Source organism: Vulpes vulpes, chromosome 2 (assembly GCF_048418805.1).
Source record: "Vulpes vulpes isolate BD-2025 chromosome 2, VulVul3, whole genome shotgun sequence".
Taxonomy (NCBI): Eukaryota; Metazoa; Chordata; class Mammalia; order Carnivora; family Canidae; genus Vulpes; species Vulpes vulpes.
Window position 1 is genome coordinate 51,776,255 of NC_132781.1, and position 27,887 is coordinate 51,804,141.

At 45.1% G+C, this 27,887-nt stretch overlaps 1 protein-coding gene across 4 annotated transcripts; it reads left to right on the top strand.

Moving 5' to 3' along the window:
- Positions 1–833: 833 nt before the first annotated feature.
- Positions 834–26,503, top strand: TTF1 (transcription termination factor 1). 4 transcript variants are annotated; one of them, XM_026009556.2, is made up of 11 exons: positions 834–923; positions 4,174–5,235; positions 6,816–7,042; positions 8,402–8,587; positions 10,225–10,303; positions 14,225–14,355; positions 16,327–16,561; positions 18,932–19,021; positions 20,113–20,178; positions 23,047–23,132; positions 23,797–26,503. In XM_026009556.2, exons 2-11 carry the CDS (start codon positions 4,181–4,183, stop codon positions 23,976–23,978), a joined length of 2,337 nt encoding a protein of 778 aa, XP_025865341.2. In that variant the 5' UTR covers positions 834–923; positions 4,174–4,180; the 3' UTR covers positions 23,979–26,503. The 4 variants fall into 4 exon arrangements, 2 of the variants coding, with proteins under 2 accessions (XP_025865341.2, XP_025865343.2); XR_011999798.1 differs by having other exon boundaries at positions 871–923; positions 16,327–16,554; XM_026009558.2 differs by lacking the exon at positions 834–923 and adding an exon at positions 1,395–1,588.
- Positions 26,504–27,887: the final 1,384 nt, after the last annotated feature.

Here is a 27,887-nt window from a genome sequence, read left to right on the forward strand (position 1 = left end):
TTCCCTTCCACCTAAACTACAGTACAATCTCCCTTCCACCTGCAGTACTACAGTATTGGATATCCCCCTTCCACCTACAGTACTACACTGCTATCCCCCTTCCACCTGCAGAACTACAGCGCTATCCCCCTTCCACCTGCAGAACTACAGCGCTATCCCCCTTCCACCTGCAGAACTACAGCGCTATCCCCCTTCCACCTGCAGAACTACAGCGCTATCCCCCTTCCACCTGCAGAACTACAGCGCTATCTCCCTTCCGCCTGCAGAACTACAGCGCTATCCCCCTTCCACCTGCAGAACTACAGCGCTATCCCTCTTCCATCTGCTGTACTACACTGCAATCTCCCTTCCACCTGCAGAACTACAGCGCTATCCCTCTTCCATCTGCTGTACTACACTGCAATCTCCCTTCCACCTGCAGTACTACAGTGCTACCTCCCACCTACAGCACTACAGCACCACTCCCCTTCCACCCACAGCACTACGATACTCCATCCACACTCGCTGTCCACCGTCACTCTCCAGCACAGTACCCTGTTTTCCTTTCCCTAGGATAACGTAACAGGATCATGGTTCATTTGTTTATGTCTTGCTTAGGTCAGGTATCTCACCGCCCGGTTCACTCCTGAACTAGAACGAGCTCTGCAAAAACGTGACGAGGTGGAACGCACGCGCGAGCCAGAAGGCCAGGCGGGGGCTTCTGTCCCCTCTGTTTTCGGATCACACTCTACCCGCCACCACTGCGCTCCGGGAGGACCCGGAACCAAACCCACCGGCTCCGACGCCTACGTCAAAGCGCGGCGGCGTGCTTGTTGCCATGGCAGCGTGATGCCGAGGCGGGGACCGGAAGTGACGCGTGACTACTTCCGCTTCCACCACCGCTGCACTTCCGGATTGGAAAAAAGGTGGCGGCGTTTTGGGCGGTAGGTTGAAAAGCTTTTCGGCTCGTTGATTGTTGGGGATTTTTGATGCGCGCGTGGAGTCCGGTGGTGTGTGGTGGGGCGTTCGCCTCGCAGAGGCCGCCTATGGCGTTGGTCTCCAGGCCGGCCCGCGGGGGCCGAGGCTTGGGTCTTGGGCAGGACAGAGTCGAGAGTCGGACACCGGGCCGTGCCGCCCTTCTCGGCCCCGGAGCGCCGGTCACCGAGCAGGGTTTCTGTCGCACCTCACAAGTGGCGGGAGAGGGCGTGTTCCCAGCCGGTGGGCTCAGATGCTTGTCCCCGGATGTGGCGAGCACGAGGGCACCTTTAGGAGCCAGATCGACGAGATGCCAGCCTTAGGGAGGCCGGTCGTGTTCCGGCGGCACCGAGTGCTAGAGGGCAGCTGCGTCCCGGCAGCCGGCACCCAGGCAGCGATTAGAGAGAGGCATTCTTAAGGAAACGACTTTCGGACTGAGACCAGTTAACGCGAAGAAAGGTAACTCAGAGGAAGGAGCATCACCAGCAGAACAAATTGCTTTTGAAAAGTCCTTGAGAATGAAAATGGACTTGTGCATTCTAGGAACTGAGAGAAGAAGCAGCGTGTCTGAAACCCAGAGAAAAATGATAGGGGGAGAGGTAGACGTGGACCAGACCAGATGACGAAGGGCATGGTAGGTCTATAAGGATTTGGGACCTGATCTTAAGAATGACAGGGAAACCATAAAAAGTTTTGGTGGGGTGGGCACCTGGGTGGCTTAGTCAGTGAAGTGTCCGACTCTTGGTTTCAGCTCAGTCATGATCTCAGGGTCATGAGATCAAGCCCTGAGTTGGGCTCCAGGGTCAGCACCGAGTCTCCTTAAGAGTCTCTCCCCCCTGCCACTCCCCTTCATGCTCACTCACTTCTCTCTGTATCTAAAATAAAAAATAAAAAGTTTTGGTGAGGTGCAACTATGTTTTTAAAAGGTCATACTGCGGGCAGCCTGGGTGGCTCAGCGGTTTAGTGCCTGCCTTGGGCCCTGGGTGTGATCCTCGGGACCCAGCATCGGGTCCCCCATCGGGCTCCCTGCATAGAGCCTGCTTCTCTCTCTACCTGTGTCTCTCATGAATAAATAAATAAAATCATAAAATAAAAAATAAAAGGTCATGCTGAGTTCCAGAGACCAGAGGGAGAAGTTTAAGAGGTACTGAAGGAAGGAAGGAAGGAAGGAAGGAAGGAAGGAAGGAAGGAAGGAAGGAGAGAGAAAGAAAGAAAGAAAGAAAGAAAAAAGAAAAGGATGGTGGAGAGAGAAAGGAGAAAATATTTAAATAAATTACCTGCTTTGTTCATTATTATTAAGAAGTCCTGAAAGATGAGCTAGGAAAGTGTCTCTTGGATTTAGTGGTTTGGAGGTCATAAGCACTCTTACTGGAGCAGTCTCAGCAGAGGAGTGGGGGTGGAAGCTACAAAGAAGTTAATGTGGCCAGAAGGGAGCCACTGCAGAAGAGACAGCCTGAAGATACAGGAGAGGGATAGGGTCCCTAATTTTTCATGGGTAGTGAAGATGCTTTGAGAATTGTGTGGCTAGAGGGAAGGAAAAGTATGAAAGAACATGTGGGTTTATCCCCATAAGTCAGATCCCCCGGTCCCAGGACCTCCCCTTCAGTGGAGGCACCTAGAGGCCTTTCTACCTCGTGTCACCCAAAGATGCATGGAAACTTATCTCTAAAGGAATTCCAGAATGTGGATTCTAGATGGTGGAAATACAGAGGGCAAGAAGACAGGCAAACTGCCTTCTTTCTTGGGAGTTTACTTTTTTAGCAGAGCAGACAGACATGAAATGACTAGTTAAATAACTAAGCATTTTATTCTTTAAAGTACAGTATGATCTCAGTGCTACAAAGGTGAAGTACAGCTTCCTCTGAAAGTATATCACCTTGGAATGCATGGACCCAGGGAGTCAAAGAATGCTTTTCTCTTTCTCCATCACCTCCTCCTCCTCCTCCTTTTCCTCCTTTGTAAATACTTATATGTGTATATCCTTTAGTCGCTTGCTTTTTTTTTTTTTTTAAGATTTATTTATTTATTCATTCATTCATGAGAGATACAGAGAGGGAGCAGCAGAGACATAGGCAGAGGGAGAGGCAGGCTCCATGCAGGGAGTCTGATGTGGGACTCGATCCTGGGACTCTAGGATCACGCCCTGGGCCAAAGACAGGTGCTAAACCACTGAGCCACCCAGGCATCCCTAGTTGCTTGTTTTTAAATACAAATGAAAGCCATCTGTACCCTTGTTCTACTTCTTGCTTTTTAAGTGAACTATTTCAAGCATTCAAATAAGTGTAAATAAAAATATAACAAACACCCTTGTTCTTATTACCACCAATTAATAAAAGAAATGAAAGATGACAAATATAAGAGAAATTGGCTCTGTACTGTCCCTGATCTCTGCATTTGCCAGTTGTAATCCCCACACCTATAAAATAAATGTTATCAGAAAAGACAAATGTTATCCAAAAAGATAATGTAAAATTGTTTTGTGGTTTTAAACTTAGTAGACATAGTATCATAAGGTAACTCTTTAGCTAGGGAGAGCTTTCTTGAAGAGGCCATACTAAAGCCAAGCTCTGAAGGATGAAAAGAAGTGGGAGGATGGCGAGGCTGCAGATTGCATTCTAGAAAGAGGGACTCCTAGGGTATAAGACCTTGAGCCAGGGAAAGAATGTGGCATGTTTGAGGAACCCAAAAAAAGGCATGTGTGGCTAGAGCACAAAGTTGGATAGGAGAGGTAAAAGATGAGGCAGGAGGGGAACAGGGCCCTGATCATGCTGGGTACTGTTATTCTCTATTAACTTTTTTTTTTTTTTTTTTTACCATATCATAAAGCCAGTGGGACCAGACAGCAAATTACAGTGAACTTTCTGTGCATTTAGAATAATACAAAATTTATGATCATGACACTAGCCTTGTCATTTGTCATACAATCTTAATTTTCTGTGATTTTTTTGTTTTTTTCCCTGAGAGTGAGGTTTTAAATGCTTTGCCAGGGGACACCTGGGTGGCTCAATGGTTGAGCATCTGCCTTCAGCTCAGGGCATGATCCCAGGGTCATGGGATCAGGTCCCATATTGGGCTCCCTGTGAGGAGCCTGCTTCTCCCTCTGCCTATGTCTCTGCCTCTCTCTGTGTGTCTCTCATGAATAAATAAATAAAATCTTTAAACAAATAAAAATAAATAAATGCTTTGCCAAAATAAACCATTGTTGTCATTTCCCCACAGGAACAGAATGGAAGGAGAATCGAGCAGACTGGAAATTCATACTCCAGTTTTTGACAAGAAAAAGAAAAAGTATTCTGTATATAAGGAAGGACATCTAAGGCATCCCCATGAAAGTGTCAGAGACTCCCCCCTGGCAAGTGAGCAGTCTCGTGTAACCAAGAATAAAAAAAAAAGAAAGGATTTCCAGCATCTTCTTTCTTCCCCTTTGAAAAAATCAGAAATATGTGATGAGACTGAAATGGCCACTTCTGTACCCAAAAAGAAAAGAAAGAAAAAGCACAGAGATTCAGGAGTGGATGAGGAAACAGGTGTGGTGTATGTCCTAGTGGATAAAGAAAATATCGAGAACACCCCAAAGAATTTCAGGAGGGATGTCGATGTCGTGTATGTTGATGTGAGCCAGGAACAAAAACCAGCAAAAGATCCTGAAGCAGGTGAACTACATTCAGTTCCTAAGTCACATAAAAACGAGTTGGAAGAGCTGAACTGTCGAGTTAAGGAGACAAAGCGTAAAAAAAAACATCGGAGGAAAGAGGCCTCCTGTGATGCTGAGCAGGAGAGCCCACCTGCTAGGCTCGCCCTGCCCAAGTCGGATCCGGATCCGCAGGAGCTGGAAGGCCTGCTTTCTGTGGGCCCAGAGGGCGGAATCCCACAACTACCAGTAGCAGCCGATAAAAAAAAGCGTAAGAAAAAAAAGAGAAAAATTTCACACCACCAGGAACTTGAGGCATTGGCTGGGCCTGGTAGTGTCGAGAATGCGTACTCCGAAGGATGGCAAGGGGTCAGTGAAGTTGGGACCACAGAAGAATGGCAAGGGGTCAGTGAAGTTGGGACTGCAGAAGTTGGGACTGCTGGTCGAGTGAAGAAAAAGTCTAAGAAGAGGAAGCGAAGGTCTTCTGCTGAAAGTCTCGTAATGCCAGGTGGTGATTTCACAGTGCCTGCTGCAAGCTTTGAGGATGCACATTCTGATTCACTAGAAGGTAATGGTGCCCTGATTGAAGAAAGTGCGAAACCCAGGCCACAGGAGGAGAAAACCCAGGCCTGTTTGGAAGAGGTGCAGAGGTAACGTGGGAATGTTGTGTCTCCTGGTGTGTATGTCTTTTGTGTGAATTCTGCCCATGACCTCTTTATCCAGTGCATCTGTAGTAAATGGCAGAAATCATAGAGAGACAGACCATCAAATGTACAGAACGATGTATACATTGAACTGAGTCACTTGGCAGGAAGCTTCCTTTCTTCATGTATAAAGTAAAGCAGTTATATTGGATTTTCACTGAGAACTATGCCATCCCTGAAATTCTACAAATAGGTTTAAAAGGGCATTTTAAGGGACGCCTGGGTGGCTCAGTGGTTAAGCATCTACCTTCAGCCCAGGGTGTGATCCTGGAGTCCAGAAATCGAGTCCCACATTGGGCTCCCTGCATGGAGCCTGCTTCTCCCTCTGCCTATGTCTCTGCCTCTCTCTCAGTGTGTCTCATGAATAAATAAATAAAATCTTTAAAAAATAATAATAAGTAAAAGGGCATCCTAAGACCTCTGAATTACCTTTGTCTGTGTGCATAACACAGAAGAAAAGGATCATGTAACTTAGAATTTTTATAGAGCAGGAAAGACCTTGAAGTAGGGTTCTCCCTAATAAAAGAAATTTAGGCGTAATTATATAATTATTGTGTAAGTCAACTGGCTGATAGAATAAACACAGCATTTATAATAGAGCAGTTTTTTTTGTTTTGTTTTGTTTTTTTGTTTTTTTTATTAAACCACTTTATCTTGGTTCCTAGGACTTGGGACAGATTTTTCTCCCCGTTTTTACTCAATGGCTCTTTTTTTCTTTCTTACATTTGTTAGGTAGCCCTGGCCTAAAATGGTTTCCCACAAAAAAAGTTCAATGGGAGAGGATGCCACTTCAGGTGGTATCAGTAAGTGGGGCCCACTCACCTCTTCTCCATCAGGGGAAATGCTGATATGAGGCAGGCATATTGAGGACTGTGGTTTGAAACTTGTATTGGGCTGTGGGCCTTCTGAAAGCTGCTGAGCCTTTGCTCAGACAAATGCACACAATTTTTCTTTTTCTTCTTTTTTTTAAGTTTCCTGCCTGAGTGGTTAGCTGATAAGATTGACCATAGAGGGGATTTGGACATCTGGCAGAGAGTTTGGGGATTAATTAGTGACAGATGCATAGAAAACTAAGCAGAGGGGGAAAATGTGGCCATTGTCACCTGCAGCAAAGGAACTGTAACCACATGGACCCTGAATAGTGATTTAATTGATTAGTAACCATTATCACAAAATTTAAGTCCTTGGAAGGGTTGAGGGGGAGGTGTCTTGAGTGTCCATGGGATAGAACAGGGCTTAGCTCATTAAGAAGTCAGTATCTGACACAAGAATAATTGGGATATAGCGACATAAGAAATAACTAGCACATCCTGGAAATAGGGCTTCAGGCCTCCTGGCCTCTGAGGTGTGTGCACATTAGTAAAATTACATCAGAGAGTCCAAATGTCACAGACCAAATCAGCTCCAACATCCCTCCTAGCTCTAACACTGTCTAGCCTAACTAAGGATCATTTTAAGAAAAGAATCGGTAATCCACTAGGGCAAGTGATACATTAATGTGAGTCCATCCAATTCTCTCCTCACAGCTTAGAACCTACAAATGAAGAGGAAATCCACTTGGAATTGGCCAAAGATTCTGAAACAAAATATCTATCAGAAGATTCAAGAGATTCGGGTGACTCAGATGTGGATTTGGACTCGGCTGTGAAGCAGCTCCAAGAATTCATTCCAGACATCAAGGAAAGGGCCGCCACTACAATCAAGCGGATGTACCGGGATGACTTGGGGCGGTTTAAGGAATTTAAAGCACAGGGTGAGCTGGTGGCACTTTAATATTTGTCAAACTTTCCTGTCTACTTTCCTGTCTGCCTCGGGAGCCCCTGCCTTTGTTTTGTGAGTGATGCAGATTTCTAGATTCACAAGAAGCATCCTCTAGGGTGCCTTCAGCTTCCCCTCCTTCCTGAATTGTTATCTGAGCCATAAAATTAGCAAAATGAGAAGCCTGGGTCTAGAAGCCTGGTTCTTGGTCTTCTCCACCTAGCTTCTGATAGGGGAGGCACAGAAGGATGGGGTGGAGGAGCCCAGTGTAGCCCAGAAGAAGAGAAGGCCCAGTGGCTGAACCCTTGGGGAGGATGCAGTAGTAAAAGAAAATGAAAACAGTATTGATGAACTATAGCTTCTTTCCCCAAGGTATTAAGTTGAGGGTAGGCTGGTCATAGTGGCCACCGTTTCACACAAGGACCCAGTGTATAGTCTCCTTAATTTCACTGTTTTAAGAACCTCCCAGAAAGCTTATGGAATTTGAAGAGTAAACTACAAATTTAAGGCTGTGTGCTACAAATAAGTGATTATTTACTGAGTAGCTCCGTGAGGCCCAGTACTTCTGGTCATTGTGAAAAGTAGAATGCTGGCCTTACGGAGTTAATCATGTTGAAAAGATTCACTTGAAAAAACAGACAAGAAAAATATAATTCATAGAGTAGTATCTGTAGAATGGTCCCATTCTATTTGTGTATTTTATAAAAAGATACTCTTAAAATGAGTCTAAGCGTAGAAAAACATAGTATATAAGACTATCAATACATAATAAAACTTGGTTGCTTTGAGTTATAAAAGGGATTTATGAAAGAATGTAAAGCATGGTGACGTTGCTACCCCTACCCCACTTAGGTATGCATAGAGGGTATGTGAATATTCACGCTCTTCTTGGCCAATTCACAGCACCACCTTGGGGAGAGGAGTGTAGCAGAAGAGAGTAAAGGGGAAGGATGCTGCTTTTAGATGTTTATTTCCATACTGCTTGAATTTTTAATGAATGTATATTCTTTTTTAATATAAAAAAATAACTATTTTCAAAAGAGATTAATAAATGGGGAAGATCACTTTGGAAGAGGATGACCAGGGAAGACTTTGGGAGCTGAGGGGCTTATGCTATACTTGAAGGGGTAAGAGGTCCACAGCAGGGGTCGGGGTAGTGTAGCCAGCCAGGCCAGGGAAGCTCACCTCCAGTGCCAGGGGCTGTTGCCGGCAGGGGGCGGGGAGTTTGCTGGGGGGGGGGGTGGGGGGGGTGGCTGGCAGCTGGCGGGCCACCTTATTGTAATTGCTGAAGATCAGGTGGTAGGCTTTTCTCATTATTGACAATACATACTTTTTCTCACCACCCAAATCCTAGGTGTTGCTATTCGATTTGGCAAGTTTTCTGTAAAGGAAAATAAGCAGCTAGAGAAAAACGTGCAAGAATTTCTGTCCCTGACAGGAATCGAGAATGCAGACAAACTGCTGTACACAGACAGATACCCAGAGGAGAAATCTGTGATCACCGACTTAAAAAGAAAATATGCATTTCGATTGCACATTGGTAAGTTTAAAACTATTTGCTTTTTGACCATCCACAGCCTTCCAACCCTAAAGGGAGAACCCATGGTAAGTACTTAGTGCAGCACCTGGCCCACGTGGTACATGTTACCTGCTGCTGTGGTTAGTAGTAATACGGGAGAACTCGGTTCTTTTCTCACAGGATCGAAGAATGAATCTCGTGGACAATGAAAAGTGAGTAAAGCGATAGGAGTTTATTAAGCAAAGATACAGAGAAAGCTCTCAGAAGTGAGAGGGGTCCCAACAGGGTTGCCACTAAAGGCTGTTAGTGGCAGCCTTTTATTGAGAACTGACTGGGAAGCTTGTGGCCTTGAGATTCTTGTGTAGTTTTGGTTTGAGCAAAGACTACTGATAATATTCTTAAGGACTTATTTCTTTGTGGTCTGGTCTTTCACGTCTGGTGAAAACTTTCTGTGATTACTTGCTAGCCATCAAAGGGAAATACTTCCTAACATTTTGGAGCTAGGGAGCCAGATTTTTTTTTTTTTTTTTTCCTGTTTTTGCTGCCTTATCTCTGTTTCCTTGGGATTGGTAGGAGCCTTGGTGTCCTTGGGATTTATGGGAGCCCAACTCTGGGCCTCTCCCTTATCTTTCCCTGCCTGGCCCCATCTGTCGCTAACTCAGTAGCATTCTTACTGACAGCCTGTACTTTTGGGCATTTGGAATGTGTTCTTGTCTCCCCAGTATAGCGCTTTTACAGATTTTATAAAAAGTGACACGACCAACTTCTAGCTTTCCTACCTGGTAATAAGTATCATTTTGGTTTCTCTTCCCGGTCTTTATTATGTGTTGTTTTGCATATGCTGCACAGAGCGCATTCTTTTTTAGAAGATTTTATTTATTAGAGAGAGAGCCAGAGAGAGAGAGAATCTCAAGCAGACTCCTTGCTGAGCACAGAGCCTGATGCAGGGCTCAATCTCATGACCCTGAGATCATGACCTGAGCTGAAATCAAGAGTCGGATGCTCACCCAACCCAGGCACCCCAAAGCACATTCTTATGTGCACCAGGGTCTTCGAAGTTTTCCAAGTATTGCCTTCTCTGTGCTTTGCCACTGGAACCCTCCTCCTGCAGATGTCCTTGGAAAGTGAGAAAGTTATGAAGCAACACGTCATCGGACTGAAAAAAAAATCCCTGAATTTAAAGAGGATGATTTCTTAGGTGTTCTATCAAGTGCACAAGAGAAAACAGACTAGGGCGCCCCTGTCAAGAGGCCATTTTGTCCTTAGAGTGAGGAAGCAAGCAAAGCTTGCTTGTTTGGAAAGCTCTTCTGTTAATCTTATGGGAAACTGTTGGCATGTGTCCTCCACTTTAGCATCCTTTGCTCTTGAATCAAATTTTGTTAATGATACTTTGCTTTATAAGGGCCTTTCCCTGGAATTTGGTAGACCAAAAATGAGAGCCTTGACATAGTAAGCAGGTAGTTTTCAGATCTCTCCGAGGACTCTGGTGATTTTGTGCATCTGCTTCCCACCTGGCACTGTGCAGGGTGTGTGAGATCCCAGCCTTGACACAGGGTCTAGGGTCATGGTGTTAAAAGGAGCCATGCTGGGTTCCTTTTACAATTGTGACTCCATTTCAAACCTATGTGTCCCCCTGACTGCCTTTCTTCTGGCTTTAGGAAAGGGCATCGCCCGGCCCTGGAAGCTTGTTTACTATCGAGCAAAGAAGATGTTTGATATCAATAACTACAAAGGCAGGTAAGAAAAAGTCTTAGCAGCTTGAGCAGAACATTTCTCTGGTCTTTGCTGATGGTATAAATCAGAATGTCCACAACACATTAGAGGTAAAAAACCGTGAACATCTTTTGTGTGTGAAAGCAGACTGTATGTCTGTGGTCAGGTGTATATCTTCAGAGCCCATTTCAGTTTCTGCCTCTTTTTCTTTTTCTTTTTTTTTTTAAGATTTTATTTATTTATTCATGAGAGACAGAGGGAGAGAGAGGCAGAGACATAGGCAGAGGGAGAAGCAGGCTCCATGCAGGGATCATGCCCTGGGCCGAAGGCGATGCTAAACGGCTGAGCCACCCAGGCTGCCCAGTTTCTGCATCTTTAGTAAACACTTGTGATCTTGCCCATTCTAAATCCTTGGCTTTTTTTTTTTTTTTTTTTTTTTTTTTTTTTAAGCACTAAGTGTACCATGCCTCTTTTATGTTAGTCATGAAGTTCTTTGCTCTATGCTAATTTTTGAGCTCCCTGTGTACCCAGACATTCCTTTTCTTTTTTCCTTTTTTTTTTTTTTTTTTTTTTTAAGACTTCATTTATTTGAGAGATACAGAGAAAGTGAGAGAGCACAAGCAGCAGGGAGAGGGAGAAGTAGACACAGACTCCCTGCTGAAGAGGGAGCCAGACGTGGGGCTCCATCTCAAGACCCTGAGATCATAACCTGAGCCATGACACTCAACCCACTGAGCCACCCAGGCACCCCCTCAAACGTTCCCTTTCAATGCGGTGTTCCCTTCAGCACTCAGCACAATTATTTGAGTTTTTAGTGAATATTTGAAGGTGGGATAAACACTAACAGGAGGTCACATAGGAGTGGGTCGGTAGTGACAATGCAGAGTGTCTTGTGATAGCCATTCTCCCTTTTTCCCCAAGTAAAATACCCAATTATATTTTGTTCCTAATGTTCCAGATAAAACTAGCATAGTTCAGGTGTTAGCTACAGGTAAGCACTTTGCTTTAGGAGAGAGGGAATAGGCAAGAAGGCATCAGCCTCTCCCTCTGAGGGCCCAGACAAGCAACCAGTGGCTCAGCTACTTTATCTCACTCTGGAAAGCAGATTTAGTAAATCTAGTGGCAGGGCCAGTTGTGTTCCAGGTAGCTGCATCATTGTCTTTTGTTTTTTTTGTTTTTTTTGGTTTTTTTTGCTTTTTTCAAGGGTTTTATTGATTTATTTGAGAGAGGGAGAGGGAAGGAGCAGAGGGAGGGAGAAGCAGACTTCCCACTGAGCAGGGAGCCTGATATGGGGCTCAGTCCCAGGACCCTGGGATTACAACCTGAGGTGAAGACAGACACTTAACTGAGCCACCCAGGCGCCCCTAGCTGCATGATTTTAAACCAAGACATACATATTATCTGACCTCCAAACATTGATATGACCTTGGTTTCTTAAATTTTGACCAAAAAAAATACACCTTAAGCAGAGGAAAAGATTGCCTGAAGACTAATACCTGCCCTCCCCTTTTTCCCAAGCCCTGGGATTGGACATCTGTGGACAGAGCCTTAAGGATATTCACTAAAGATGACATTTTAAGTGAGACTTGAAAGAATGTGCTTTTGGCAAATGAATGGTGGCAGCTGAGGTGAATTTTTCTAACTGCGACATAAGCATGGGAATGAAAGGTTTAAAATAATAGAAGTCTGTCATTCTAATAAGAAAGTTAATTCATTTATTTGCACCACATGATTTGTGTATGCTAACCATTTGCCCTTAGAATATTTTTTCTAAGTTAAGGATTCTTAACTGGAAAAGAAACCCCACAGAAAGTCAAAAATCAAAGAGTTTTAAAGCCCTGGGGAACTTCAGAGGTCAGTACCTGTTTCCTCATTGTTATGCCCTTACTTTCTCTCTCTTCTCCTCCTTTTTTGTTGATTAATTTGTTTTTAATCTCAGAAATACCCTGACTGCCTTGAGAAGGAAACTGCTAGAAAGCTTGATTCTTTACTGAAGGATTATAGGTTTCTACTAAATTGCACTCTGCATTTGTAGTTGAATTTCTGAGAGTGCTAGGCACTGTTGAAAGTAGTTCTGGATCACTGTCCTCAGGAACGGTTAGTAGTTTGCTAAGGCTTTCTTAGATTGAGTTAGTAATAACATAACCACCATTCCCCATCCCCATATTAAGGAATTATAGAATGCCCTAAGGATTGCTTTCATTTCACTTAGACATTGAAGGGATTTAATCTCCAAATCCACTTTTAGTGTTTTTTTTGGTCCTTGTCTTTAGAATATTTGTTTTCATGTGGGATTAATACACTGTACGTTCCTTAAACAATTGAGTATTTGTGTGAAGCCATTTGTTACATATTTATTGAATGTCTGCTGTCTGTCAAGCATTATGGATACCATGGTGTAGAAACAACAGCGCCCCTGCCCTCGTAGGCTCTTTAGAACCATCCTGTCCATCACAGTGGCCACCAGCCTCAAGTGGCTGAGGAGGACTTGAAATCAATTTAGTCCAAGTTCAGAGATGTCGTAAGAGTGACATACATGCTGGAGTTAGAAGGAAATAACATGAAATATCTCATTAATACTTTCAGATCCCAGTTACATGTCGAAATGATTAACATTTTTAATATATTGGATTAAATCTAGTATTTTAGGGATCCCTGGGTGGCGCAGTGGTTTAGCGCCTGCCTTTGGCCCAGGGCACGATCCTGGAGACCCGGGATCGAATCCCACGTCGGGCTCTCGGTGCATGGAGCCTGCTTCTCCCTCTGCCTGTGTCTCTGCCTGTCTCTCTGTGTGACTATCATAAATAAATAAAAATTTTAAAAAAAATCTAGTATTTTATTAAATTTATTAAATGATATAAAATTCATTTTCACCCAACCACTACAAGGTTTAGATTAAATATATGGCTCATGGTACATTTATGTTGGACCGCGCTGGTCTAGGGGAAGAGATGGGTAAATGATGGGACCCCTAGATGTGCTACTGCCTGTCTGTGGGGAGTGCAGTGAAAGGGGCAGAGCTTTCTCTGGAGGAGAATAGCAAGGGGACAGGATGCTCAGGTGGTCGGGGCAGCCTCGCTGAAGATGGGCCACCCGCAGGGGTTTCAGGAGCCATCCAGGTGGGTGGAGGAAGGCCATTTTCACCACAGCACAGAGGCTCCTAGGGGAGAAAGGCCTAAAGAAGGCTAGTGGGAGGGGGGGGGCACCAGTGTGGCTCAGTGGTTGAGTGTTGGCCTTTGGCTCAGGGCGTGATCCAGGATCAAGTCCCACATCGGGCTCCATGTGGGGAGACTGCTTCTTCCTCTGCCTATGTCTCTGCCTCTCTCTGTGTTTCTCTCATGAATAAATAAATAAAGTCTCTAAAAAAAAAAAAAAAGAGGAAGAAGGAAAAGAAGGCTAGTGGGGCTGAACTCTAGGGAGCACTGGGCCTAGTAGGCACATGGAGGAGCTGGTATTTTGTGTGTGCAGTACAAAGCCTTGGGGGTTTGGATGGGGAATAAAGTGACCCAGTTATTTGCTCTGGCTCCTGTGTAACTGAGCCAGGCCTATGGCCTGGGACTGCAGTGACTGATTTATAGGGTGACCATATCCAAGATGCTGGGATAGGAAGTAACGGGAGCTCTGGTCCTTGGGACCAGCCTGTCCCAGCAACTCTTCTCAGAACTACAGGGAACTGCGAAGAAAATACACTTCGTTTGTTTTTTTAACATTTTACTTATTTATTTGAGAGATGGCAAGAGAGAACATGAGCAGTGGGAAGAGGGAGAAGCAGACTCCCCCACTAAGCGGGGAGCCCGACTCAGGGCTCGATCCCAGGACCCCAGGACCACGACCAGAGCCGAAGGCAGACGCCTAACCGACTGAGCCACGCAGGCACCCCAAAAATACAGTTTTTTGGGCATCTTGTACTTAATTGAGAATTGTGACATGTTTCTCCTCTCTCAGGTATAGCAAAGGAGATATGGAGAAGTTAAAGATATACCATTCCCTGCATGGGAACGACTGGAAAAAGATTGGCGAAATGGTGGCTCGAAGCAGCCTCTCCGTTGCCCTGAAGTTCTCCCAAATTGGCAGTCGTAAGTGGTGGTCTCTGGTGCCCCCCGGGTGAGCAGATGAGCCCCCGGACCCCTGGTGCAGGCATCCAGGCCTGCCTGTCTTCTGAGGGAGCACTTTTTAAGCCGTCCTCCATCCTGATTTTTTGTGTTTCCTCATGTGTGTTTCTGAAACCACGCAGCCTCTATTCACAAGCCCGATTCCTGCCACCTGAGGTTGGTCCCATTCAGCGCAGCTCTCACCACCAGCTTGACCAATACCCTAGGGAGCTGGCGGGTAGCAGAGCCAGCGTGGAGGAGGTACCCCCCACCAGAGGGCAACAGAGGTTAGGCAAGGACTTTTCCAAAACTCCTGTGTCTTTTTCTCCTCTTTCATAAAAAGTTTTCTTGGTTTTATCTGTTGCATTATAAAATCCTGAGTTGCTTAAAGAGGACAGCCCACAAGGGGTGACATGCTCCATCACATGGCAGGGCCGTGTAGCAGAAGGAGTGGCCGGGCATCTGTGGACCTGGCGTGACTGTGAGCCATGCCTTTTGTGCCACCACGTCCAGCCACTGGAGACATGCAAGGACTCAGTGTGGCCAGTTCTTCCAGGTTCTGAGAAGTAAAACAGAAGTCTGGATTTGGGGTGTCTGTGTGTGTGTGTGTGTGTGTGTGTAGTGTAGACTTTTTTTTTTCCTGTAGTACTCTTGATTTTTAAATATTCATCTAAATTGTGGAGAAAAAGTAACACCACCACTTTATATTGTCTATAACTCTCCCCAGGAGCTCCCAGTGGGTCACTGGGCTGCATTGTGACCCTAGGCCACAATGACAAAAGGCACCTGAACTTCAAGGCAACCTCTGAGGAGGGCATCAAACCATCTGTGGTTCATCCTCCTTGTCTAGATGGTCACAGTCAGGCTGAGGAAGAGGCCTCAAACCAGCCTACAGATATCTTTGGTTTGGCCACCAGAGTGGTGGTGTGTGGGTATTTTGTCCCCATTAAATGTTTGAGAACATCCCAGGTTCACCTGGGAAACATTATTCTCAGAAACAAGAACAATGTTTTTGAAATAAAAAAATATACATTGCCTTAAGAAAGGACTTTTCTAGCATTGGTTCCCCTCCCCCCCCCCCCCTTTTTAAGATTTATTTATTTGAGAGGGCTCTCAAGCATGAGCGCAGGGTTGGGGGCTTGGTGGACAGAGGGAGAGAATATTCCCACAGTCTTCTGCTGAGCACAGAGCCTGATGCAGGGCTTGATCTCATGAGCCATGAGATCAGGACCTGAGCCAAATCCAAAAGTGGATGGTTAGCCAACTAAGCCTCCCAGCCCCCATTGGCAGTGTTCCTTAAAAAGAAGTGGTTCCATTTTAATTTGTGTGTAGCTATGTTTGACGGTTGTATGTTTGTGTATTGAGATGTTGCCCATTGTCTTCTGAAAAGTGCCTGACTTATCTTTTTTTTAAGGATTTATTTAGTTTTAGAGAGAAAAGAGTGAGTGGGTGAAGGAGGAAGGAGCAGAGGGAGGGGGAGAGAGAGAATATCAAGCAGACTCCACGCTCAGCATGAAATCTAACGCAGGGTTGGATCTCAAGACCCTGAGGTCATGACCTGAGCTGAGATCATGACCTGATCCAAAATCCTAAGTCAGACACTTAACTGACTGAGCCACCTAGGCACCCCTTAGACTTTATTTTTTTAGAGTGGCTTTGGGTTCAGAGTTAAATGGAAAGGAAGGTGCAGAGATTTCCCGTATGTACCCTGCGCCCACGTACACACAGCCTCCCTCATTATCAACATCTTTCCCTCCCTTCCACAAATGACACAGTCCATGAATCTATGCTGGCCCATCATTATCCCCCAGGTCCATAGTTCATGTTAGGGTGCACCCTTGGTGGTATATGTGTTTGGACAAATGTGTAATGGGATGTATCCATCACTATCATTTTTTCTTAATTCTGTGCTTGAAAACAAATAGCAACTATAAAATCATCCTTTTATGTCTGTAGCAAGAAATCACGGTGCTTGGAGTAAGACGGAAACCCAGAAGCTTATCAAGGCTGTTGAAGAAGTGATTCTAAAGAAAATGTCTCCCCATGAGTTAAAAGAGGTGGATTCTAAACTCCAAGATAATCCTGAAGGCTGCTTGTCTATTGTTAGGGAAAAACTCTACAAGGGCATATCTTGGGTAGAAGTAGAAGCCAAAGTAGAAACCAGAAATTGGATGCAGTGTAAAAGTAAGTGGTAAGTTTTAAGGCTTCTTATATAAATTTCAAGATATTTCCCTCCTTCCCACCCCCCCCCCACATACACACACCACGCACATCATTAGAGTGGGGAGATGAGTGGGATTAGTAAGGAGATCTGTGTGAGTAGTGTGTACAAAGCCTTCTATGGCAAGAATGATCATCTCTGGCCAGCCATTCCAACCACTTCAGTATCAGCATCCGATCCAAGTTAGCACTTCACTTACCCTGATTCATCATGTGGTTTCCTCAAAAGGAACCTGAACATCTTTAATACCCATTATTGACTTTTAGTTTCTTCACTCTGTCCCTTGCTAAGTTTTTAGTAAAACAAGATAGTTGTCTCTTTGCAGCATAAAAAAAAAAAAAAAAAAAAAAAAAAACCACAAAACTCCCCTTTAGGAGAGAGATCACGAGCACGGTGCTATGCAGTAGCTTGCCCTTTCCACAAGCCTGTCTTGTTCGGTGGTTCCTCTATCCTCACTAGCTGAGGTGTGGTATTCACTGTAGAACTTTTTTTTTTTTAAATTTTATTTATTTATGATAGGCACACAGTGAGAGAGAGAGAGAGGTAGAGACACAGGCAGAGGGAGAAGCAGGCTCCATGCACCGGAAGCCCGACGTGGGACTCGATCCTGGCTCTCCAGGATCATGCCCTGGGCCAAAAGCAGGCACTAAACCACTGCGCCACCCAGGGATCCCTACTGTAGAACTTTTTAAGACACACTTGTCACATAGTAGCATTCTCAGTCCTGACCTCCCTGCACATTCTCTGCCTGACGTGGCTTTTCCAAGCCCTGCAAAGTCTCTGAGCTGGGTGTTCAGCTGCTGCAGGGCCCCTTGGAGTAGGGGTCCCACAGCTCATGGCCCACACCTTGTACACAGGACATGCGGTCATCATCAGTGTCAAATGAGAGTGAGATCCAGAGTTTGGTATATTTTTTAAAAGAAGACTCCTAAATTTTTTTTTTAATTTTTTTTTTTAATTTTTTTTTTATTTATGATAGTCACAGAGAGAGAGAGAGAGGCAGAGACACAGGCGGAGGGAGAAGCAGGCTCCATGCACCGGGAGCCTGATGTGGGATTCGATCCCGGGTCTCCAGGATCGCGCCCTGGGCCAAAGGCAGGCGCCAAACCGCTGCGCCACCCAGGGATCCCCGAAGACTCCTAAATTAATATCATTTATTGTTACCTTAGAATTCTGTCGTAGAATTATCTGTTTATTTTCATGGAAGTCTACACACTAGGACATAAACTCCACAGAACAGATGATGTTTTAGGGGACGAAGCATATTAATATGGAGGAACCGGGGTCCTTTTCTACCCTTATAGTTTAGACTAAAAGAAGGAGTGTTTTATAAGCAGTTGGAGGATGATAGATCAGTGTTTTAAAAGGGAAATGCTGCGGAGCAGCCATGCTTCAGGATAGTGTAATTAGGAGGTTGTGTAAGAGTGACTGCTTTTTAACTTGAAGAGCAGGAAACTTGAAACCTGAATATAGATTTCCTTCCTATAAATTGAAATGACCTAAGGATGATATATTTCATTTATTTGTTTGAGTGGGAGCATGTGCTTGGGGTGGCAGGGGTTGGGGGGGGATGGAGAGGGACAGAATCCTAAGCAGTCTCGGTGATGAGCTTCATCTTGAGACCCTGAGATCATGACTTGAACTGAAACCAAGAGTCAGTTGCTTAACTGACAGAGCCACTCAGGCGTCTGGAGGATGCATTTCAAACGAACAGAGGGTTGCTAGTATGAACAGCAGCATCATCCTCATAATGTGTATTGTGAATCCCCTTATCCAGCTAGAGATCCTATCCATCAGATCATGACCAGTTTTGCTATTTGAGAGGAGTACTTAAAAAATATTTTTGACTGGGTTGTTTGGAGCTCTCATTAGGAGCTCCAGTCACCCTTCCCTCCAGCCATTAGCTTTGGGTCTTTAGTGGAATCATTTATGACTGTACTAAATCTCTCTCGGTGTTCCCGAGAGCCGGTGACAGTCACAACAGCAGTGTCCCTCTGTTTTAAAACAATAAAAAATAGAGCTTACAGTTTCTTTTAGCACCTGCTTCTCTTCTCACTTTTGTAACTTTGTATTACAGAAGTTTCATAGCACACAAGAATTTAGAACTCCTTGTATCCTTCATCCAGTTTCAGTAACTATCAACTTTCTATCATTTTGTTGATCATTTCCCACTTTCAGAAAGGAAATAGACATACTCTCCGTGGTGGAAAATGTTAGCGGTGACGAGTCACAAGTCAGAAACTAGTTCTCAGTAATGGTGATGTAGGTGAGAAAAGTGCTGGAAATCAATGCAAACTTCACCCCTGAAAGGACACTGTGTGTTTGCTTCTTTTCACGCAGGACGGAAATCCTAACCAAGAGGATGACAAATGGTCGGGATGTATACCGTGGAGTTAATGCCCTGCAGGCCAAAATCAACCTGATCGAAAGGTACCGAAATAGAAAGCAATGCTGTTCTATTTCTCTCTCTCACCCAAGAGTATCTGTTGAGCAGCACAATCCGCAGTGACTTTGCTAAGGTTCAGAGCCATCTTTCAGTGCTCCCTACATGTATGACCTTGGGGATGTTTCCTGCCTTTCTAGGTCTTGGTTGGTTCCTTTTAAATGAGGGTGATAATAACAGTACCTGCCTCTTGGTGTTTTGGGGAGGAGAAGTGAAATAATGCATGTACAATGAACTACATACGTGATAAATGGAGTAGTCTCAGACTTTGAAAGTTCTGTGTGGGTGAAAGTCTGTCCTTTGGCAAGTGGAGGTCAATTCTAGCTGAGCCCTGCTGCTCTTCAGCATGGCTTAGTTGGTATCACTGTTGCCTGGTCTTTGGTTTTGTCTTTGGTTCCTGGTCCACCCAGAGTCCTCCCTCCACTGAAGGCAGGGGAGGCACAGGCCTGTTTTATTTCCAAAGCCATCAAGGCTCATGGGCTGGGCTCATGAGCCCAAATGGGTAACAGCAAAGAGCAGAAGAAACTTGGGATTTCGGCCACCCTGTGCAGCCTCATCCTTCCTGTTCTGTGTCCTAAGCCCTGCTTAAAGTTCTCCACAGTGGCCTGGCCTGTGGTGCCTCCACCTCCCTTCTACCAGAGGCAGCACAGAGACTAGCAGCCCTGAGGAGGCCATCGTGTCAGGCAGGCCTGGGCTCCAGTGTTGGCACGCCCCAATAGTCATGAAACCCTGAGCCAATGACTCAGGCCCTTGGCCCCGTTCCCTCTGCTGTGGAACGGAGGTACTCCCCTGACCTCAGCAGGTGTGAAAGTCTCAACACAGCTCTGGCACATGATGATGTTGGGCACACAGATGCCATTACTATGTGTCTGCAGGACTGTTTACTGGGGGAAAGCAACACGGTTTGGGAGATGCAAAGGGCCCAGGAGGAGGAGAGATGGCTTTTTTTGTGGTGAATGACCTTGGGCTGGCATGCCATCCTCACTGGGCTAAGGAAGCTGGGACGTATGTGAGTTCACGAGGGTATCCCTCGTGCCGATGTGTGCTCAAAAACCTTGTGTTCATTTTTTTCTCGTAGATTGTATGAGGTAAATGTGGAGGACACTAACGAGATAGACTGGGAAGACCTCGCAAGCGCCATAGGGTAAGGCCATGTGTTCAGTGTGAGACTAATTGAAAGGTGAGAGCCGGCCTTGTGAGTGACAGATTTGATGGGATTCGCATGTAAATCATTCTGCATGTGCATGTATATAGAGCCTCTGATCAGGGTGCCTGGGCCAATCAGACCCTTCCTCTACCCCTCCACCTGACTGAAGACCCGTAGGAAGTGTGAGTGAAACATGTGCAAAGTGAGAGCTTCTGGGAGCTAACAAGTTGAATGACTCATAGAGACCCCACAAACCCTGTGCCCCAAATCATACATTCTTGAGTGTGCCACATTTGCTCCATCATCCACCCTCCTACTCCCACTCCCACTTCCAAGGGAATAAAGTCGTTTCCTTTAACCACAGGGTTAGTGGTGGGCAGCGTGTCCTAGACAAGAACGTCATCCTGCATAATCACGGTGCAGTTATTAGATTCAGGAAATCAGATGCTGGTGCAGTGTTGTGCTCTAAACCACAGTCCACATTCAAATTTCCCCACTAACGATGTCCTGGTAATGTCCTCTATAGCATCTCCCCCCGATTTACCATCCGATCCAGCTCCACACATTTAACTGTCTTGTCTGCTTAGTGTCTTCTCCATCAGGAATCTCTGTGTCTTTGGGATGTTGAGGACGTGTGCGAGTACAGGCTGGTTGTAGACTGTCCCTTGCTTGGAGTTTATCTGGTGCCTCTTCGTGGTTAGGTTTTTGTATTTTAGGCAGAAATATGACATAGGTGATGCTGTGTCTTTATCATCATGTCGTGAGGCCCATGATTCTGAGTTTTGATTCTTTGGCTCTGGTGGCATCTGCCATGTTGCCTCGCTGTTTAACTGTATACCAGTTTTTCTCCTGGGGATAAGAAAGGGTGTGGGAGATATTTTGGGACCATGTGAAGGTTCTGTTCCTCCTTCAAGGCTCCCTTGGTACTTTGAGGGCCATGTTCATTTGCATCTCTCATCTGTGGGGGTGAAGTGAACTTTCCTATGTTTATAAGCTACCTCTGCTGGCCTTTGCCATGAGCCTTTGTTGTGAATTGTCCTTATGTTTTGAAACCCTTCCTGCTACTGAAGACAGAGGCCACCACTCTCGGCATCAATTTATCGCTCGCAAAGTGAATCCCCGTAAGCAGAGCAGATTTTTGAAGGCTGTGGTGTGCGGGGACTGATGAGCTCTCAGAAGCGGGGGTGTTAGGTGTCATTTGGCATTTAGTTTTGGAAGGTTGGACAGTGGGGCAGGGTTGCTGCCACCTGGCTGACTTTCAGAAGTGTGACATTGTCCTTGATCCACGAGGATTTAAACTGGGTCTCATAGTTATTAGCACCTTGGGATTATGGACAAAGAACGATTAGTTTGGTTTTTGTAACTTGGAGAATGGGAAGTTTGCCATGTCCCAGACATGCTCATGGTTCCAAACCCTTCCCTTTTCCAGGTGACCTGAGGGGGTGGGAAGCCCACTGCTCAGTATCATGGGTCCCTGAGAGGTGAAGGTGGCAGGTGCTTTGAAAGAGGGGACCTTGCTCTGTACCCACCAACTCCCATCTTGAGAAGCACTCATGGCCGCAAAGCCCTCTCTTTGTAAAGAATAGCAAACCACTTTTTGAAAAATTGGGCTTTTCCAGTAATTCTTGTATATTTTATGATGTTGCTTCAGATCACAAGTTCTTAAATTAAAATGGGGCACCTGGATTGGATGGCTTAGATGTCTGCCTTCCGCTCAGGTCCTGGGATCAAGCCCCGAGTTGAGTTCCCTGCTCAGTGATGAGTTTTCTCTCTCTCCTCCTCTCCCTCTCTCTGTATCTTTCTCAAATGAATAAATAAAATATTTTTAAATTATGGGCTTTTAATGGTTTTTAGTAAAATTATGTATTTTAAAAACAGATTGTTCCACTTAAGATTAATAAATCTCAAAACCGTAAAATAGAGATGATGGCATCTAGTCCAATACTGTTTAAAATAGTGCATTGTCAAGTTTTAAAAATGAATTTAAACGTGAAAAATAATCAAGTAAATTTAAAAGTTGAGTCTTTTTGGAGTCTTAAAGCCTCTCTTGTGAATTATTTAGGCAGGATATAAAGAAAGCATGTCCGCCTACTGAGATATAATGAATGCCTCATGGGTTTGAAAACATCCAGATCCATTATTGTGACTTGTCCAAGCCCAAGCTTGGGTCTGCAGTACGCCCCATTGGGCACACGGCACTGCAGAAGAGGAAAGGCATAGGGGCCTTAGAACTTGGCCTTTGTGGTCAGACTGACCTGGCACTGACTCTTGGTGATGATTGTCTAGCTGCCTTTGGGCACATTGTTCCCTAACTTGTGTCTGAGCCTCAATTTCTTCATCCATAAAATGGTTTAATAGGACCATAATGAGGACCAGGGAGATCGTGCGTGGAGGACACGTAGCCCAGTGCAGACACAGTGTGCATCTGGCTAGTGGTTGCTATGAGGAAGAATCTGATAAGAGTAGTTATTCACACTAATTATTTTAACTATTAGAGTAATTATTAGAAACAAGTAAGTCATGCTTTTGTTGTCTAAGAAAAAGTGTCCAGTACATGAAGTCAGGGATTTTTACTTTAAGAAACAGTTTTTGATTTGGTCATTTCTGTCCTTAGCATAAATTGAAAATACATGTGACTCACCAAAATATCATAAGCATCTGCTTTTTTTAGCTTCACAAAATAAAAAATCAGGGGACATCTGCATTTGGATTATGACAAAAACGCATTTACCCTAAGTGTAGCAGTAAAGAGTGTGGGATTTGTCTGTAGCTTCTCCCGAATCAGCGTGCTCTGTACACAGTGGTGAAATGGCCAGATTTTAAAACCGATGCTAACTTTTTTTTTTTATCTTTTCTTTTCTAAAGTGATGTTCCTCCATCCTATGTTCAAACTAAATTTTATAAGCTGAAAGCTACCTGTGTTCCCTTTTGGCAGAAGAAGACTTTTCCAGGTCAGTATTTCCAACATTGAAATAGTTAAGAACACAGCAGGTGGTACGCTGTGTGGGAGTGTTACCCTGGGCACGTGACTTATCTTCTGGGAGCCTCAGTTTCTTCAGTTGTAAAATGGTACAGATTGTCACATCCTCATCCCCACCTGACAGGACTTTCAAAGGTACTAAACAAGATAATAGATGAATCGTGGTCAGCAGCATGCTCGGTGCGTGGCAAGCACTCAGTAAATAACTGTGAGTGTTCCTGGATCACCATCTTGGGCACACACAACATACATGACACATACACACCACGCCACACACACAATTCCAGAATAAACCTAAGACGTCCAGTTCCTTCTCTGCAGCCATTTGTGGGTTTTTTAGGTATTCCCAAACTCAGATCATCAGACCCCTATGGGGACTTTGTTGAACACATATATACCTGGGCCTTGTCCCATACATCCTAAATCCTAACCTCCAAGCTGCGTCTAGAGCCTAAATTTTCTCTTAGCAGACAGGAGAGCCTCACTCAGTCTGCCCAGCAGCAGTATTCCAGAACCATAGGTTTGGGTGACACTGCCCTGAAGTGTATGATGACCTTCTTCTGGCACTCAGCAGAAACCTTGCCAGGGTTTGAATCCTGGCTGCATTTGCCCCTACTAACATTTCTTTTTTTTAGAGATTATAGACTACCTTTACGAGACCACCCTGCCTCTGCTCAAGGAAAAGTTAGAGAAGAAGATGGAGAAAGAGGGTACCGAAATCCAGAGTCCCGCAGCACCCAGGCAGGTCTTTCTGTTCAGAGACATCTTTTATCGTGATGACGACAGTGAAGGAGAAGACGGGGAGGAGAAGAGTTAGGGGATGGCACTGTGTCTTGTTCGCCTCCCCACATTTGCTTTCCAGGTTTGGTTGTATTTCTATGCATGGGACAAAGAAACTGCTTTCAGTATTGATGTTTAGTAGGGAAGGGGTCCTGGCCAAGGGAGGGGATGTCTATGATATTTCATATTGTGGAGCACCCCTATGTGATTCACACATTCATACTCTAGTGTGTTGGAGCACATAAAGAAAAATAAGCATCAGGGTCGATTTACTATTTCTGTACCATTGAAAAGCACAACTAGCAGTTTCCATAAAACAACAGTATCCCACATCCCTCTCACTGCAGCAGAGGATAGAGTCATGTCCCATGAACATTGTATTGTGTGGATCTCACCGTACACACTCCGCAAAACAGGGATTGCCGACATAGTCCAGCGTGAGGTCAGTTTGCTTTCTCTTTTCCTGGTCGTCACTCTATGTTCCCAGTGTATGTGAGTATGAGATAAGCATTAGCAGGGGTCATAGATCTGCTGCTCTCTCCAACTGGCTTCTGTTTGTATGTACCTGCCTCACGTGTGGATCTCATCTTCCTGAGGGAGCCGAGTGTTTAAGGATACATATTTTGCATCCAAGCTGCGTTCTCAAAGCTTAAAGCCATTTACTGAATTCATCTGGTGTTCTAGCTGGGAAAAAAAAAAAAAATCCAAAACAAAAACCCAGCAGTCTCTTCCATTGTTTCCAGAAGGTCTGGCTCTGTTAGATTTATGGAAAGATGCCACGTGGGTCTAAGGCACAGCTCATCACCCCTCATGGAATTTCAAGGATAATTTAGATGTTGGGCGATTCCGTCAGTCAGGAAACAAAACCACTCTAGATGTTTCAAACAGAGAAGGACTTAAGGTAAGGATTGTTAAACAGGATGTTAAACAGGATGAGGGCGCAAACAGAAAAGCCGACTTGCCTAGCCATGGGTAGCTGAGGGAAGGTACTGCAGCCCTGCTTGTCCCGCGGTGACCTGGGTTGTCTGCTGCCCCTGCCCTTGCTGGAGTCTGTGTCTTCTTGGAACACAGTGCCTGCTGCCTCCCAGCATCTTCCGAGTGTCTTCCATGAGCCTTCTCTCAGCAGAACCCTGCCAGCAAGGGGTGTGAGCTTTCCAGGCTTCTGGCCACACCTGAACATAAGAGAAAGCATAGGTGAGCAGCATCCCCTGCGGCGATGTCACCATCTGTGCCAAGATGGAACTCTACCATCTCCTAAGTGTTCTCTCTGATGCCACTTATCTAACATCATGATGTGTGTGCTGTTAAGTCATCCACAAAGCTAGACATTTCTCCAAAGCTGCCGTCCTTGGAGAAGGAAGGATCCAGAGACAAGTCTAGGAGGAGGCTGGTGTATCCCCAGCACCTGCCACAGTGTTGGGCACAGAAAAAAGACACAGTAAATATGCAGCAAACAAGTGGCTATTTCTTTTTAGTGAGCATTTTACCTTTGGTCACCTCCGGTCTGTCAAATGTAACCTGTCTCCTTGCTGATGGGAATAGAAGTTCCTTCTGGAGGGCGATCGGGTGAAATACAGCCTTAAGAATATATGTATTTTATGATCCAGCAATTTCACTTATAGAGATAGAGCAGTTTCACTTTTTAGAAGTAAAAGAACTCGTGTATAAGAATGGCACGTTTATAGTTTGAGAAACAGACGAAAATGTAAATGTTCCCTAATGGAAATCTCAATTATGGAATATTCCTAGAAGGGGACGTCATCTGATAATTGAGAACAATCATGATAGATTGGGCCAACATAAAAAGGAGTAAAGAATATTATCGACTAAAATATTTCAGAAGAGTATATATTTTCAATTTTGTTAATGTAACAAAAAAATTGTATATACATAGATGCATTAAAACATATGGGAGAAATTAAACCCAAAGTATCGATATTGCTTCTCGGGGCAGTGGGATTGTGAATTTACAGGGTAGAACTCTTGATCTGCAAATGCCAGAAAATGGGACCCAGGTAGGTCTGAGGAATCCAGGAACTCTCAAGCCTGGAAGTCTGGAGGGAGTGCTCATTTTAAGTAAGGACTGATCTAGCTACTCGGAGTCACCAAAGATGGGGTTCCTTGCAGATTCTCTGTTCCCCCCTTTGCCATGTGTGTATTCATCTTCAGTGCACACAGGGAGGCCCCTTTACACAGCCACAGGCTTCAGCAGACCAGGTCCCTGTTCATAGGAAGGAAAAAAGGTCTCTTCCAATTACTCTTGCTTACATCCTGGGTTTTGCTTCTAGAGCCCAAATTAGAGCCTGTGTCCAGCTCTGAACCATCACTGGAGCCAGGAAGATAGGACTGTGTTCAGCCAGTCTGGGCTCACCTCTGGAGCTGGGATTTAGCTCAGCATGCCTGGGGCAGCTGAGAGGATAAATACCCCAGTGAAAAAAATCAGGGCCCCTAAGCAGAGGAGGTGAACAGACTCTGAGGATGCAACCCACAATTGTGTGCTGACAGTGGGTCATTGCCCATGCCGTGAATCTTACCCAATAAACTTGTGTACTTTTTGTAAAAGTTCTATTTTCGTAACTTTTTCTTGATATCTCCATACCTACCCCCTCAAAAAAAAAAGTACCATGCAAATATTAACCTTTGCCAAACACTGTCTTTACATAGAAGAGTCCAGGAATATGGGAGAAAAAGAAGGTTAGGGTAAACTGTATATGTCAAATGCAGGTCCAGAAGAAGAGAGGCTTGTGAGGGGAAACGGAGTTGAATTTGGGATGTACAGGCTTTGCGGAGATGCCTGGTCCATGGCATGAGTAGAATGGGTGGAAGAGAAGCAGTAGCCATGCAAGAGATGCAGATTTGTCAGCTCCACGGAGGTGAGGGCTGAGCCAGCAAGGGGACAAGCGCAATTTAGAGTCAGAAAAAAGGAAGAGGAACATAAGGTCTACTTGGGAGGACGTGAAGGAGGATTAGCAGACCCAGAGAGAGAAAAAAGTGCGCCTGGCTCATAAGAAACAAGACGGAGGAGCAAAGAGAATTGTTTTTGAAAGTCTGGCTTGTGCATGGTTTGAACTCCTGGATCAGTGCTGGCCACTTGCACTTTTCAGTAGGCATGTTTTTCAACTCTTCAGCTTCATTTGTAGACATCATTCCCCAAAAAAGAGGTCCAAGACCACAGCACAGAGGAGGTGGAGCATGAGCGTCGTAATCAGACAAGACCCTGATTTTCCTATGTGCTTTCAGTTATGCAAGCTTTGACCACACATGGTGAGTCAGGTGCTGCAGGGAGCTAAAAGTGCAGATTTGGAGGCTGCACAGTCTAAAAGCTTGCTGAACACCATTTCCAGTTCACCTCCTGAAATACACACCAGCCCTAGTTCTCTGACCTTGTCAAACAGTGCATCCATCCACCAGTGCATCCATCCAACACCCCGTGTCTGCATCCTCTCCCTTGGCCCTTCCCTGTTCAAGACGCCAAGCCTGGATGAGTGCCTCCTCCCTGCACCTAAGAGCTGAGTATTTCTAGAAGAAAACCACACAACTGAGCTGGCTGGTTTCACTTTAATGGTTGTCAACCTCAGACACACAGTCAGTCACCAGAGGATCCAATCCTACTCTGATCTCTGATACTTAGTTGTTCTTTCCCTACATCAGCTATTGTACCTTCAACCCTCCCACACCCTTCTGCTCTTTTCATGATTTACTGAGCAGGATGAAGGCGGCAGATGTTATACTCCCTCTTCCCTCCACCAACCAGGCAAACCTACCTCTTCTGTACTCATTCCTCCTGCCAGAAGCCGCGCCCTGCACCTGAGCCCTGCACTCTTCCCCTTACATTGTCTCTTGAAGAGTTGGATCTCTTGCTTATCCCTCTCCTAAATTGTCGTCTCCTGTTCTGGATCATCGTCACCGGTTCCGGTGTTCCCATACCATCCATCTTTTTTTTTTT